Genomic DNA, 16,490 nt, shown 5'->3' with positions numbered 1-16,490 from the left:
TTCCTGCTTGATCACCAAGAAATCTTTGTGTGGAGTTCTTACCACAGCAGCCATTGCAGCAGCAAATGCTTCTTCATTCACCACAAACGAAGAATAAGAATATTTATCATAACCACCTTCTGCAGAACTCCTCCATAACTTCCATTTTCTCTTACTCTTCTCCTGAAAAACCACAAACACAATAATAAGGGTCTACTAACATAAGCACTTCTAAGACTCTTTGGAAGAGCTTATGAAAAAAGTTTAGACATTTCAGCTTATTTCCATAAACTTATCTGGAATAGTTTATGAAAACTACTTATGAAAACAATTTGATATTATTTTATTTCTTTGATAGAAAATGGTTTATATAAAAAGCACTTATTTGATAAGTACTTGTACTAAAAGCACTTAATTATCCAACCATGGTCTAAATAATCATCACCAGAACCAAACCAAAAAAACACCAAGAAGAGAAGAAGAAAAAAAGATTGTGGAGGGCTTTCTTACAGGAAAAAGTGATTTAAACCAGCTTCCAGAACCACCCATTTGAGAAAAGAACTTATTTTTGCAGAGAAAAATGCAAGATAGTGAGAATGTTGATGATGCAGTGTGTGTTATGAGTTTGAAGGTGTTCTTGTAGAAGAAGAAAAGAAGTTTTGAAATTTGAAATATCAGTGAAAAAGAAAAAGAACAAAAACAAAGAAGAAAAAACCGTAACGGATATGAAAACTTTTCTTTTGCTTTTTTGATGAATTAATGATGTTCTGTTCTCAACTCATGTCTTGTTCTTGAGTTGACCTGTCATGAATGTGACCATTGGATACAAAGAAACGCTGTCGTTTGTTGATGGATCATCTCAGGCCCAACATTGCAGCCCATTATAATAAAGCCCAAAACATTACATAACAATGGTAAGGTATTTTAAAGCTTTATGCTTTAATACAACAGTGTCTTTATTTTGTATTATTGTATATGACATGTATAGTTTGGAGTTTTCACATTTTATGAATCTCAAATCTATACAATAAAATAAAGCAAATATTGTTTTATGAATCTCAAATCTATCCAATAAAACAATGCAAATATTATATTATAGCAAGTTTGACATATTTTAATTCTATTTATAGAAACCAGCTATTATTATTATTCATATATATTTTTTATTTTTTTATTTTGTAATTTGTTTATTTATTAAATTTTGAGTGATTAATTATTATTAGTATTATCATTGCAATTTTTGGATAATACACACATTTTTTTTTTTAAGAAAACCAAATAAAATTTATTTGAAATTAAATGATAGGCATTAGGGATGCCACTAAAACAAGGTACAAGCATGAATGATAAATGTAAAAAGTATGAAAACATATATTATAAATTTTAGTTTTACAAAAAATTTAAATTTTTTATCGAATACTATTACTATTATATAGAGGTTGAAAAATGAAAGAAAACGGAAATAATGAATTAGAGAAATCAAACGAATTATGAGAGAAAAAAATAAGATATACCTTTGAAAAAATTGAGTTATAAAAAAATTGAGAAACAAACGAAACTCGATTATTTGTCTCTTCTCAACTCTCTCCTCTTTATATCCCACAAGTCTTATTTGCATCCAATCATGAAGCCACAATTACAAATTTCAATCAACTCAAAAAAAAAAAAAAAACAAAGAATCGAATTATATTTACATGTTTGTAATTATTGGGAAAGTTAAATAGTTATTATTGTTCATTTTTCTAATTCATCCCTCTTATCTAGGGTTTTCTATTTATAAATAAGAACTATGATGCACTGGTTCATTAACCAAAACCGTATTGTTAGGAAAATTCACAATTTCACTTTTGTTGTATGTTATAAAACTGAAAATTGCAATGGCCGGAAAACATGATTTTGTTTCAACCATTACTCATGCAAAGGAGTCTAGGGACATTATTGTTTGAGTTGTGCGTTTGTGATTTGTACTAGACTTGAATGCAAAACATAACTTTTGTGTCATGGAGTTGGTATCAATGGATGAAAAGGTTATTATTTTTGTCTTTACTTTTTTCAACCTATACTTATTATTTCTATATATAATTCTATATATTGATTGTTTATAAGTTCAAATCTATATATTATTTTTATGATTTACCCTCGTCAAAGTTCACCACTAAAATATAAATTAGTATTTTCAAATAAATGTTTAAACAATAGCTCAAATAAAAAATGTAGTGGAGGTATCTTGAAAAAGTAAAAGTCTTTGCTTACTACATACATTAATCAACATGGTGTTTCTTTTGCTCAATTTTTATTTTATTTTAAATGAAGATCCTAATGACAAAATATATATCTATACTTCAGCTACATCTATAAGTGTAGGAAAATTTTAACCTGTAATAATTGTGGCTAGGCAATTAGACAAAATTCAGGTATCTTGGGTATTTGTATAAATTTCATGATAAATTTATTTTTGAATACTAAATCGTACTTGAATAAGACAAAAGAGTAATAATCGATGTTGAGTTATAAAAATTTATTTATGAAAATATTTTATATATGAAATAATTTGTAGTTGACATGTTGAGTAACCCTATCTTGAATGTTTGAATCTATTTAGCGGAAGCGGAATTGTTGTATAATGTGAAATTGTTTTCCTTCGTTATCATGTGAGACTAGATGATTTGCAAATTTTTGAAAACATTTATATTTCAAATCTCATAATAATTTAATTTTAATTGTATGTTGTTCATTTATTTGAGCATTGCTATTTTTTTCATGTACTTTATAGTGTGCGACTTCATCTTCTATGTGTGACTTTACATTTCAAGTATAATATAGACAAATTTTTTTTAATTTAATTAAAAATAAAATTTAGTCTATGCGTCTTCCATTAAAAAGATAATGCAATGTATTTTAAAAAAGAACACTCGTATAATTTATGACAAGAAAAAGAATAAGAGAACAACTTTTCTCACGTGTTATGTTCAAAAGTGCACATCCATAAATAATAAGTGATGCATTTGTAAAAAACAATTGTTTTGAAATAAATGATTCATTTAATTTTTAATGCAATATTAATTGTTATTTTTCAAATATATATATTATTACTTACATTATTTTCAAGTCTATATCTTCTATTTTGTATTTATGGTAATGATTAATATATTAATACATTTTATAAAAATAATTTAGTAAAAATATATTCTCTCTTTTACTTATAGATATTTTTTATTTTGTTTGAGAGTATTATATGAATTGCTCATTAAAGATCGAAATCGCTATAAAAAATATTTTTATTTATTTGTGTTTTTGGTTTGAGGTTAATAGTTTGTTGTGCCTTCAGCACATGATCTAGAAGAAAAATTCACAAAATCCAGTCCGAGATAAATAGTATTAAGAATATTACATTTTCTAAAGATATTTTTTTCAATTCTAAATTTTTATGCTACTTATAGAAATATGTAATTGTTTATTTGGTAGCTAATTTTTTTTTCATATCTTTTTTCTTGATCATTTAATTAATTTTTGTTTTATTTTATTCTCTTAAATATAATTTTATTAGTCACTTTGGTTAGTTGCGTTAATTTTAATTTTAAAAAAATGTTAAATTGAATCTACATGTCAACACTCGCAACTACATTGTCTGAATCATCCATAAAAAAGTCAAAATTAGAGTTTTCATACACTTTTCTCCATTCTTCTTGTTTTTCTTGTTGTTTTTGTTGATTATAGCATCCCTAATCTTTCTTCTTTCTTATTTGATTTGAAATGCTTTGTAGAAACAAAATGTTCATTGGAGAAACATGAACTCATATTTTTTTAAATCTTATTTTTCTTGAATTTATGTTGAAGATTTTTCCAGATCTTGTTAAAGTATTTTTTTCTTGTGCGTGAATTTAAGTTTTTATGGGTTTGGACTGTACTGGATTTTTCTTCAATTTATGGGTTTGTTAAAGTGTTTTGTGTGGATTTAGATTTATTGTTTTTTCATTGATCTCATTTGTTGGAATTCTCAATTAATTTGGTTTTGAATGTGCAAAGTATGAATTTGTTGTTTTTTCTTTTGTTATTGTTTTGTTGTTTTTATCGGTTTGAATTCAAAGAAGAAAAACAACATGAAGAAGAGGAGGAGGAGGAAATTTAGATGGAAGACTTAGACAATTTTGTCATCCGTCCAAGTTGACGTGTAGGTTCAACTTAATGATTTTTTCATTAAAAGTGATGAGATAATCAAAATAGCACATAATCATAGTTAAAGGATCAAAATATAACATAAATTATTTAAGGGGCCAAAATAATATTTGAATTGAGAGAAAAAAAATAATTTAATAATATAATTATTAAATAACCTACTTATATTTTGACACTTTAACATGCTTAATGTCATGTCAATTAAAAATATCTCATATCCCCTCTTTTGGAGTAAAAAATCTAAATTGTCACCAAAACTACAACAAAATGATATTTGAACAATCAAAAAATTTGATTTTACAAAATAGAAACTATTTTTGCAAGCATGATAAATTTGGAGAATAAAAAATGCAACTAAGTCAAATAAATAAAGAATAGGAGGAAGTATGATAAGTTTGGTTTGGTTTGGCTTATCAAACTGTCTCATCAATGTAATTGTATAAGTTCATTCTCTGCTGACAAAATAAAAGTTGAAGGAAATTTGGGGAATTTTGTTTGGTTCAGCTTCACTTAGAATATTGTAAGGAATAACTTTTTACATTAGAAACAGTCTCTAGATTCATTCCCTAGCTTACTTAGTAGAATTTGGTCAATTTGGCTCATATCTACAACACATTTATATACTTGAACCAAACCAATTCAAATCTTGACTTTCAAATACATACTATATATTACTATCACCAAAAAATGATGCATAAAGGGAACATTGCTCTTAGTATGTCCACATTATCTGTATGTGGAATATGAGACCATTTTCTTTTGGCAATATTGACATGTTGCCTCATCTTCACGCCACAGTGACTAGTCATTGGCTAAGGTATCTTATTGAGTAAGAAAGAGTCATATTAGAAACTATAAAAGAATTTTTAATTATATTATTTGACTAACAAGAATGGAATATTGATCCAACTCTCAAAATACAATTGGGTAAACAAATGAAGGGAGGGGGAAAAATTATTATTCATCATATGCTACATAACCAAAAGAATTGGGCAAGAATAAAAAATACTAAATGAAAAGAAAATGAATAATGGGTTAGATATTTTATGTGGTAAACTTAATCCTATAGTCTAACCTAAAGATATGCTAATATGAAAATATAAAATATTGCTAATACTAAACATGTGTTTAGTTTTGCATTAGAAACTCCAAACTTGCGTCCAATCGATCATGCTTCTATTGAAGTTGCAAAACTCAACTCCTATTTAGATGTAAGAAATTTGTCGCGATTTTGAGTAAATGTTAAAAATTCTCTGCGACCTAACCGCCAAAAAATAAAATTTTAATTGTGAGAAGTAGCATTTATTCTTGGGCTAGGAATTCCCATGTGTACAAGTCTAGGAGACAAGTGGATATCTGGAGTAGGCCTTGGTGAGGGAATAGGTGTCCTATTAAAAACTTTTCCATTGTTGACTCTTGGTGATAGATTGAGTTGTTCAAGTGCCTTTGCTTGGAGTTTTGTTGGGTATTCCCTAACACAACCAATTCTAGGACCAGCTCCAGTGGTCCATTTGCTTGACAATGATTTGGACTCTTTATGTTGTGAAGTTGTCACATTATTTTGGCTGCACATTTTGGATGAGTCAATTGAAGTTGCATTATTAGTCTTTGTCGACTCAAATTGAAGCCCAATGACAATAGGTTCTGGTGGGATATCATCATCAATTGGATACTTCTGCATAAGGAAATTATGATATTAATACAATTTTTTTTTAGTGATTTCGAATCAAAGCCAAAATAGAATAATCTATAAAGGGAAAATTGCTTCAAAATTATTAATTCACCTTTACATTTGTCAAGTCCACATTTTGTTCCATCAAAAAGCCAATGAATTCCATAAAATTCTTTTCTGTAGGACGATAATGACCGCTATAGGGCCATATAGCCTGAATAAAAATAAAATCAATCAACATTAATTAAAGATTATAGTTTAAACTCTGGTGAATAGAAAATTACTAATGTAATAATATTTTTTTTATTTAAAAGTATCACTATGCAAATAAAGAAAGTAAAATATTTTTCAATTTTTTTCTTAATATTTTTTATTTTTAGTTTTGTACACATCTAATTCAAATTCAATGACTTTGCAACGACTTAAAATAAAAATAATTATTAAATTTGTCTATAAGATAAATGAATGAGAATTTATGTATAGAATATGTAACATACATGAAGAATACCATTGTGGACAACCAATCTCCCAGATGAAATAGTAGCAGCCCCAGCTACAAAACTTGAGTGCTGAAATTGGCCTTTCTTCTTCTCCCCAACATACAAAAGTCTTGATGAGCTAAGAACAAAAATCCACTTTGATCCCTCAGAAGTGTGTACAAGGTTTTTGCTTTTCTTGTAAACAAATTTTCCTTGCTCTATAGTCACTTCATATACTTCCCTTTCTTTCTACATAAGCAAGCCAAAAAGTTGAACTCTTATATTAGAGAATATTTTGGTGGCTGCTCAAGTATATTTTAAGTAAAGTCAAACTATTAAAAAGTGTAAACAAAAAAAAATTTGCCAAAAAATAATAATATTCAAAAGGTGTGGTCTTTATATAGTGCATTGAACATACTAACACAAATGACATGTTACTTTATACAAATGTATTTTGTGTCCCTACAATTGAATTTATATTCTCTTATTTAAAATTTTTATTCTTTAATTTATTAAATATTTTTAAATATACAGTAAAAATTATTTAAAAAAATCAGATATTCTAAAATTTCAAGAAAAAGTAAAAAAAAATTCTACGAAATTCTTTTACTGAAAATTTCATATACGAAATTTTCAGTTGTTATTTTTTAATAGCAAAAATTTCAAATTTTCGATTTAAACTCCCGAAAATTTTATTTATTCATAAAATTTTTATTACAATTTTTTTTTTTTAATTTTAAAATTTAGGGTAGATTAAAATTAACTATCGAAAATCTATACCTTTAACTTTTCAGTCGTTTATTTTATTTTATTAAAATTTTGAACAAAAAAATAAATAAATTATACTAGAAATTTCAGGAACAAATAAAATTTCTGAGAGTTTCAATAGGAAATTTAAAATTTTCGATAGTTATATTTCAATACCGGAAATTTCAAAAATGAAATTTTCGATTGAGAATATTTACTGAATTTTTAAATTTTTGGATGAGACTAACTCTCCGAAATTAAATTTTTTGATTTTGGAAAATAACTATAAGAAATTTTAGAATATCCGATATTGAAAATAACTCAGAAATTTTGTTCTTCGTTCTTGAAAATTCCAGTAAGAAAATTTTAAAAAAATAAAAATTACTCTTTCCAAAAAAATTATTTTTACTATATACTAAAATATTTTAATAAATAAAAAAATAAATTTTTTAAATAAGGTAATATAAATTTAATTGTGGATACAGAATCCAATACTCTTTACTTTACTAATCAATGGGTATGGTAGATTTTTTTTAATATCCCAATTTAAAAAAAAAATCAGTTTACCCTCCTTTTCAAAATAAACATTAATGTAGGGTTGATGTTTATTTTTTAAAAAGTAGACTGTTTTATCTTTTAAATAGATATAAAAGAAAATTGGATTTTGTACCTATTTTAATTTAATAACAATAAAGCTAACTTAGTTCCTATATACACCATAGCACTCTATAATTGACCAAGCATTACCTAGTACACGGCTTTACTTCCATCAATATCAAAAAATAATATAAAAATATAATAAAGTCCAATTATATGTTATGTGCCATTGTCAATTTCATGAGGTGAAATAACTTACTGGGCCAAGGTATTTTATGCACTGCCTCTGTAAATCACTTCTTACACACTCTTCAAGATTTACTTCTTTTCCATCTCCAACATCCAACCTTAATATCATCAACATACAATAATAAAATTTTAAAATCAAGCGATCACAATTTTAATCTGACATGTAGTTTATGTGTTTCGTATAAAACTATTGTTATATTTTTCAACACATTTAATTGCCCACTGGCACATTATTTATAAAATATTTATATAAAAAATAATTGATTTCAGTCTTTAAATTAATAAATGTTTATATAGATAAGTTAAACGTTTTTTTAAATTTAAATTTATAGTTGTCTGAATTAATTACGGTAAAGTTTATTATTATTTTTTAAATAAAATGAAATAAAAATAATTGATTTTACAGTTTACCATACAAATCTTTAAAAATAAAATGAGTTTATTTTAATTTTTGTGAGAAACTATTTTAAATTAAAAAAAAATCTTTACATATAAAAATAAAAAGTAACTATTTTAAACCAAACATTTCATTTTTATGAAGATCTATTTTAAATGAAAAAATAAATATTTAAATAGAAAATATATTTTTCTTAAACTAAACATTTAATTTTTACAAGAATCTAAATTAATACTTGCATTGTAAATAATTTTACCAATAGAAAAAAGGTTGTGGACTCTGGCTATGAAACCAAACATCATAGTACAAGTGCAAGTTGTGACCATAACGGTGACGAGGATCAATCTGCAAAATACAAGAAAATATTAGCTTGCTTTTTAATCATCTTTATAGTCTAATAATTAAATTAATTTTAAAATTTGATTAAAGTCAACATTTTAGAATATGAGCTTACAGCTTCAAGCCAATGTCTAAGAGCTAAATTCTGTGCGTTATCATCTTTACACAACCCTTTTCCCACCTACCAACAAACAAAACAAAAGTGAGTCAAAAATTAAAAAAAAAAAAAAAAAAAAAAAGTAAATTGATAACAAAATACAAAAGAATTGTGTCGGAAAGAGATTGAAAACTTTGAATTCTTCCCTATGGTCCCAGTCAAATATATGATTGAAAAAGCCAAATCAATATCAATTAATCAAATTATATCACATGAAAATTCTAATAAAGTTTTAATTTTTAAATAAAACCAATGGCTATATATAATTGAAGCAAACAACATTAAAAAGACATTCTCCATTATCCAAGATAATTTATTCAAAGACTGTGTAGCCTTTGACATTAAAGGGTACCTTAGCAGCCATAGTCCTAGCTCTTGCCCATTTTGAAAGAGCTGTTTCTGACTTAGGAGCAGCAAAGTCTAAATCCTTCCACCTGTAAAAGTTAAAAAAAAAATGAATAATCAATTAATTTTAGTAAAACATAAAGAAATCAATCAGTATGTAAACTTGTTTATCATGAAAATTTATAAGAAATGTGATAAAGAGAAAGAAGGGTAGGGTTTTAATTAGGGGTGTATACGATTTAAGTTGGGTATTTTTAGTCAAATTTGATATACGATTCGATCAATTTTTTCATCAAATTTGAACCAAACAAACTCAATTATGAGCGGTTGAATTTATGGATAATAAAGGAAAATATATTTTTTTTTTAAAATAATTAAATTTAAATACTTGAACATCTAAAAAATAATAAAATTATATCACAATATATATTTTAATACTTAAAATACAGCTACAATCATAACAAAACATTTAAATCAATTAAATTAGCAACAAATTATCAAACATAGTTGAACAACTAAATTTTAACTATACATCAATAGTAAAATAAATAAATATATATGTCATGTCAATAAATTGGATTTGCAGGTTCATGGGTTCGAAATATTAAATCCGCTACCCGAATCGAATATAATTGAATTTCAATGAGTTGGTACGGGTTATACCCGAACTTAAATGAGTTGAGTCAAAATATGAATTGGATTAATTTGGGTGATCGAGTTCGCAGATTTACCTCTACCTATAAACACACCTAGTTTTAATAATAGAACTAACAAAACCACTGTATATTGATTTGATACAAAAAAACTCAATAATATTTTTTATTTATAAGAACCAATAGACTCATCATAAATAAATAATAATAATAATAATAATAATAATAATAATAATAATAAGAATAAAAATGAAAATAAATAATATAAAATCTAATTCTAAGGGATATTCTAAAATTATAAATCAATTTTAAAACATATTTTTTAATATTAATTTTTTTATTACAAATCATTTACTTATCAACTCTCATTAAGCCTAAAAGTACAAGTCAGATGTTAAAACAACACTTAAAGCAAGAGTTAAACACGTGCAATATTAACAAAAATTATCAATACGGAAATAAATAAAAATTAATGTGATATATTAATGATATAAAAACAATTGTATAAATGTAACTTATCCAATATTAATAGAAATAAGATACTCTAGATTAATGATTGTCTATAACATGGTGAACTATAACAATTTACTATATTAGGATGACAATAAGTTAGACTGTCCGTAAGGGGCTATGGGCGTATGATATATTTAATAAAAATATTAGATTCAGGTTATTTTTAAAGCCTATTTATTTAAATATGTCAGATTAGACTCAGACTTATAAAAAAGCTCTATTAAGTTTGACAGATCGGCCTATATATATTTTATTATTTATTAATTTTATTTTTTATTATCATATTAATAATATTATTTCCTATTTTAAATTCTATCAATTAGTCAACCACTCAATAGTCATTCTATATTTGGTAGTTGTTCCATATTCGGTAACCATTCAATTAGTCCATCAAGTCGTTCTATATTTGTTTGACGGGTAATAGTGGGTGCATTTGTTTCAGAAAAAAAAATCTATTATTTGAAACTAAAATTTATTGTTTGTTTCAGATTTTTTTAAATTATTTTGTTAGAAAATTTATTTTTTGTTTAATATATATATATATGTGTACATTGATATTGGTATCTGATATGAGTAGAACATTTAAATGTTTTAATATGAATAAAGATTTTAAATAGGCTTCTAGGTCAGGCCGGAATAAAAAGCCTAGATAAGCCATAGGACAAAATTAGGCCTAAAAAAGTAATCGTAGGTCAGACTCAAATCTTTCAAAGTCTGACCTGACTTATTCTCACCCCTATACTTTCTCATAAAATAAGTACAACTATAAAATGAAGCCTAAGAACCGACTCTACCATAATCATTATCTACAATTAGTCACTGATATATAACCATGTGCATAATTAATTAATATAATGTATTTTCTGTCTTAAAATAATTGATTTAATTAATATAATGCTGCTAAAATAATTAATCATTTTAATTTTTAATGTACTATTTTTAATTAGATTATTTAATTAATATTATTTAATTAATATTTTTTACATTGATATTATTATATATTTATAATATTTATAATACATCAATATCTAATAAAAATAATTTAAAAAAATAATATTTTTTTAACTTTTATTTATACAATTTTTTAAATATATATGAAATAATTAAATTATTTTATGACGGAAGAAATATATCTTATTAGTAATTAATACTAATTAATACACATTCAAACATTTAAGTGGTTAAAATGCATCCATTTATATTAAGCATGCCCTTCAATCCTCTTTTGCAGTGTGATATAATTTACATAACAAAAAGTTTAAGGTGAGAGAATAACCAAGTTGGATATGACATTTAACGACCACTATGCTAGGCATCTCTACTTATATTTGGTGTATCTCAAATATTCAATTAGCATCCTTTCATAGCTCATCATATCTAAAAGTTTATGCAAATTAACAGTTAACATTCTTTGATTTTAGGCTTCTCTAAGTTTGGATTATGTTGACAATATTCCCTTTTGATTGTGTGGTGAAGTTGATGAATGATGTATACAATACTTTTTTATATATATATAAAAAAAAAATTAAAAAAAATTAAAAAGACTTTTTACAATATGTTGTCAATATTCCTTAAAATTGAACTTATGACATGTTCTTAAGAGTTATGATAATGTGATTTTATAAATTAAATAATTATTTATAATGTGATAAAATAAGGGAAGTGACTAGTTCCAAACTAATATTTTCTAATATTCTAACAATAATATATTTGAATTAAATCCAAAAGTAAATATGATAAACTTAGATATTGAAATTGAGACAAATAAATTACCATAGCTCCTCACAAACAACAGCACAATCTGCCAAATTTCTTCTAGTCCTATAACTCTTGTAAACTTTCTGCAGCTTTATTGCAGCCACATCAAGCTCTCCAATGGACTTTGGTGAAAACCAAATTTCTGGTTCTTGTAACAAAATTGTGGAGCTTTCATTACTGAAAATATCATCAACAAAAGTTTCTTTTGAAGCAGAGTTCTCTGTAACTAAATATTTGAATGAGAATGAAGTTTGCAGCTTCAAATTTCCAACTTTCCTCCTCTTTGAACATGTAGATTCTTCAACAATACCTTCATCTAATTCTTCTTGATTATATAAATCATCTAATTTTCTTTCACTTTTGAAACTCATTGTTCTCATCAAGGTATTTTCTCCTTCCTTAGATTCATAATCTATTGCTCTTATTGTCATCATTTGCATTCTTCTGCAAAATGAAATATGAATCATTGAGAAATTTAATTACTTTACATTTGAGAAAAGCAAAGAAAAAAAGTGGCATATTTTTTTGGCTTAAAATAAAAAAGCACTCTTCCTCACTTTTTATTGAGGACAAATATTAATATAATATATTATAAGAAACAAAACTTAGGAGTTAGGAACATATTTACATATCAATCATCAAAATGAATGTAACTTATAAGAGTCAATTAAAGTATTCCATCAATAGAAACTTCATTATCATAATAAGTGATGAAAGAGAAGGTCACCTTTTATAGTATGAAATAGTAAGCTTCTTTATGATTCTCTCTATGAAAAGATAGAAATAGATTTAAGTCTTGGAAATGGGGCACTTCACAACTCTTATATAAGGCACAGCTTTGGAATACATGTAAAGGGTGGAAAGTTTATTCTAGCGACTACTTTCAAAATACGTAAGAGAAAGAGATACTATAAAAATGTTCACAACTATGAGATTATTATATTTTGTCGGTATACGAAATGGTAAATATCACTAAAAACTTATTCATAGAACTTCTAATAATCAGTGACGGATTTTGATAAATTTTATTGTGGGACCAACATAAAATAGATTATAGATAAAATATTTTTTAATTAATTTTATATCTTTAATTTTAGTGCAGTAGTAATTCTAATTTTTAGATGTATTAATTTTTGACAAACTTTGAAATATTTATTAGGAATTAATGAAATAGTTTGGTTTGAATGAAAAATAAGAAATTTTGTGTGATGTGACTTGATACTAGTCCCATAAAATGGGTTGTTTTGAATATAGAAATTGAATAATAATAATAATAATAATAATAATAATAATAATAATAATAATAATATTGTGACTTGTAGAAGGTGCAACATGAGTGTGTATGTGAAAAGTGTATACGCGGAGATGTGAATGAAACAGAATCAGTCAAAAGCTTATAGGAATTAATTCTTAAGTCTTAACATAACCAAATCGTTCCAATATCTTTTTTTATTTTTAAATTTGATATTAATAGGGTATATATATTTTCTAGAAGAGGTGATGTGGTGTCATAATTAGAGATGAAAATAGACTGGACTGACTGATCGGATACGTCAGATTCATGTCAGACTAAACTTTTTTTTTTTTAAAGAGATAAGGTCAAAACTTCTAAAAAAATTATTTGATTAAAAAAATATCAAATTACATGTCACATAAAAAGTCTTTTAGGTCTATTAAGCTAGTCTAGTTAAAATAAATATAAATAATATTCTTTTACTACATTAATTATTATATTAAATTTTAATATTTTTGTTATAAATTCAACTTTTAGTAATTTACACATATTAACTTCATTTAGTTTCTGACATATTTAAATGTATTATTATAAAATATAATTTAAGTATAATGTATATAAAGTCATATTCTTCAAAATATAATGTTAAATATCAAAATAAAATTTAATTTTATTAATATATTAACTCGTTAATCTATTTAAAGATATCTTTCATTACTTATTCAAAAATATTAAATGAAATAGGCTTTTAATTAGGCTAACATGTCATATCAGACTTCTATCAATGTTAAACTCAGACCTAAAAAGTAAGCCTATGACAAGACTTAGACCTTGAATTTTTTGACAAATCATACTCAGATCTAATAAAGCCCACTCGATCCAGCCTATTTTCACCCCCTAGTCATAATGAGGTTTTTATAAATCAACAAAAAATCTTTTTTTAATAAATGAAACAAAGTTTTTCAAAAAGTTTAGATTTTAAATTGTATATTGACGATAAAATTGAAGTATATACTTAAATTTACGTTTATTTTGTTAATTAACATAGGCTTTTGAATTATAATTCTTGACATTTTATTTATAGTTAAAAATGCTCATGCAATATGTAAATTAATGATTAATAATTTTATTCACGTTCATTTTTTAGTTATTCCTTTGTACTTATTATATTCCTATCATAAGGTAATATATATGTTCACTATATAACATAAACAAAAGAAAAGAAACTGTTTATAGCACTTACTTGACCAACAGTAATTGGGGTGTGATAGAAAAAGATGTTTGATTCAGCATTTTTTATATAAAAGTTTGATTAACCAATAACCATCATGATCTAAAAGAAATTACTATAAATAAATTTAGTTACCAATGCAAGCATACCAATTAGTAAAATTATACCGTTTTTTTTAACAGGGTAAACGTAGATTGTACTTCACTATACATTTTTTAAATTTTGTTGTTTCTTATTGTATAAAGGAAAAGCAATTAAGCAACAAAAAGGTAAACATACCTTCACCTCTATTATCATTTAAAAAATGTAAATTAAGAATAAAAAAAACTACTATTTATTGACACTCCATAAAAAATAACAAAGTGTTCTTTATCGACAAACAAATTAGGACAATGATTCATGTAATTTTGTAAAAGTTATAATATATTAATATTTGATTTCAATATTGTAATTGAAAAATTGTAATGAATCACTTTGATTTTACAAAAACCATTAAGTATAATTTTTATAAAATTATAGTAGTTCACTATTTTGTCTATTTCATCGCAAAATTAAAAATACATCAAATATGTGTGTTTTTTTTTCCCCTTGTTTTACTAGGTAATTGAGCTATTTTACAATTATTAATGAGAGAAATAAAGAAACAAAAATCTCCCTGATAGTGACACATTCTATATTTTTTTTTGGATGAGTGATAGTCACACATTCTCCTAGACCAAGTCTCAAACACTACTAATATTATTAGTACCCATTAATTTCCTAATAATAGAGGTGAATAAAAAGGGGCAATATTATATTATTTAAGTCTTAATACAAACTTTAATATTATTATATTAAATATTGTATTTTAAATTCAAATTTAAAATATCGTAATTATTTGAGTTAAGTATAATGTTATTTATTATTTATTCTAAAAAAAATGACAACAATATTTTTTTACTAAAAAAAGTAAGAATATTCATATGAATGACACAATAAAATCCAAACAACATGAAACATCAAACAATTGTGTTTCCTGAGACCAGGGCATGCTACACCAGGTCATTTTCATATTTCAAAATCTTTTTATGAACTTGAAGTCATTTAACTAATTTTCTTTGTTTAAAGTTTTCCCATTGTGGAATTGAGTTTTCAACGCGGTTCCTCTTTAAGAACGGTTCTTTGTGTTGTGTCTTGTAATAACTCTTGTTATAAATAAATAAAGTGTAAATATAATAATAAAATAAAATATTTTATTTTATTTTTTAATTTAATTTCAGATAATATTTTAATTCTTTATTTTTGTTTTTTAATTTAGTCTTTTATTTAATTTTATTATAAAAATTCAAAAATATAAAAAATGAAAATATGAATTTATTTAAAGATTTGAGTTATAATTTTGATAAAATTTACATTATATTGAAGATGATAGTTAATTTTATGAGTTTTATTTGAAAATTTATCAAATTTTCATTAAAAAAAATTTAAATTTATTAATATTTTAAAATATAAAAAATTAAATTATCTAATTAAAATTAAATAAATGATCAAATAAAAATAAATAAACAAATAAATAAATAAAATGATTAAAAAACGGTAGAAGCAGATATCCGTAATAATAACTCGATCGCACATGCCACACGTGACTCCGACCTTGACTTGGTTGCATCTTGTACTGTGTTGACAAATCAATTTCCCTTTGATTTGAAGGTCCGTGATGTCGTGTGATTCATGTTAATAGACTTACCAAATTTGATTCTTTAAAGTGACAGGAAATTCATAAAACAAATCAATTAATAGTTAATAAAATAATTATCAATGATCGGTTACATATATATACATAATATAAGTTATTGATTTGATTTTTATCGATGAATATTAATTATTTTATTATGTAAAGTGAGTTTTTTATTTTAAAATAATATAATTTGAATTAATCAAATGAGTTAAGAAATAGAGTAATAAAGAGATTAGATGTTCCATTT

The 16,490-nt window shown here is 24.6% G+C and overlaps 1 protein-coding gene across 1 annotated transcript; it reads right to left on the bottom strand.

The window, feature by feature from the left end:
• Positions 1–5,016: 5,016 nt before the first annotated feature.
• On the bottom strand, positions 5,017–12,974 carry LOC101488371 (IQ domain-containing protein IQM5-like). The gene is made up of 9 exons (XM_027336638.2): positions 12,789–12,974; positions 12,077–12,505; positions 9,145–9,226; positions 8,751–8,816; positions 8,553–8,641; positions 7,910–7,997; positions 6,325–6,555; positions 5,940–6,041; positions 5,017–5,830 (listed from the first exon to the last, which is right to left on the bottom strand). Exons 2-9 carry the CDS (start codon positions 12,499–12,501, stop codon positions 5,438–5,440), a joined length of 1,476 nt encoding a protein of 491 aa, XP_027192439.2. The 5' UTR covers positions 12,502–12,505; positions 12,789–12,974; the 3' UTR covers positions 5,017–5,437.
• Between the last annotated feature and the right edge of the window lie 3,516 nt (positions 12,975–16,490).

The sequence above is a fragment of the Cicer arietinum genome, chromosome 7 (assembly GCF_000331145.2).
Source record: "Cicer arietinum cultivar CDC Frontier isolate Library 1 chromosome 7, Cicar.CDCFrontier_v2.0, whole genome shotgun sequence".
Taxonomy (NCBI): Eukaryota; Viridiplantae; Streptophyta; class Magnoliopsida; order Fabales; family Fabaceae; genus Cicer; species Cicer arietinum.
Note: the sequence above shows the minus strand (reverse complement) of the source record. Positions and strands in the feature narration are given on the sequence as shown.

Bases quoted from the DNA above. Each gene is read 5' to 3' on its own strand.
- LOC101488371 (XM_027336638.2), bottom strand. From the start codon at position 12,501: ATGCAAATGATGACAATAAGAGCAATAGATTATGAATCTAAGGAAGGA. The intron at 6,042-6,324 runs GTATGTTACATA...ATTTTTATTCAG, and splicing joins TCCACAATGGTATTCTTCAT to GCTATATGGCCCTATAGCGG. The intron at 5,831-5,939 runs GTGAATTAATAA...TTCCTTATGCAG, and splicing joins TGGACTTGACAAATGTAAAG to AAGTATCCAATTGATGATGA.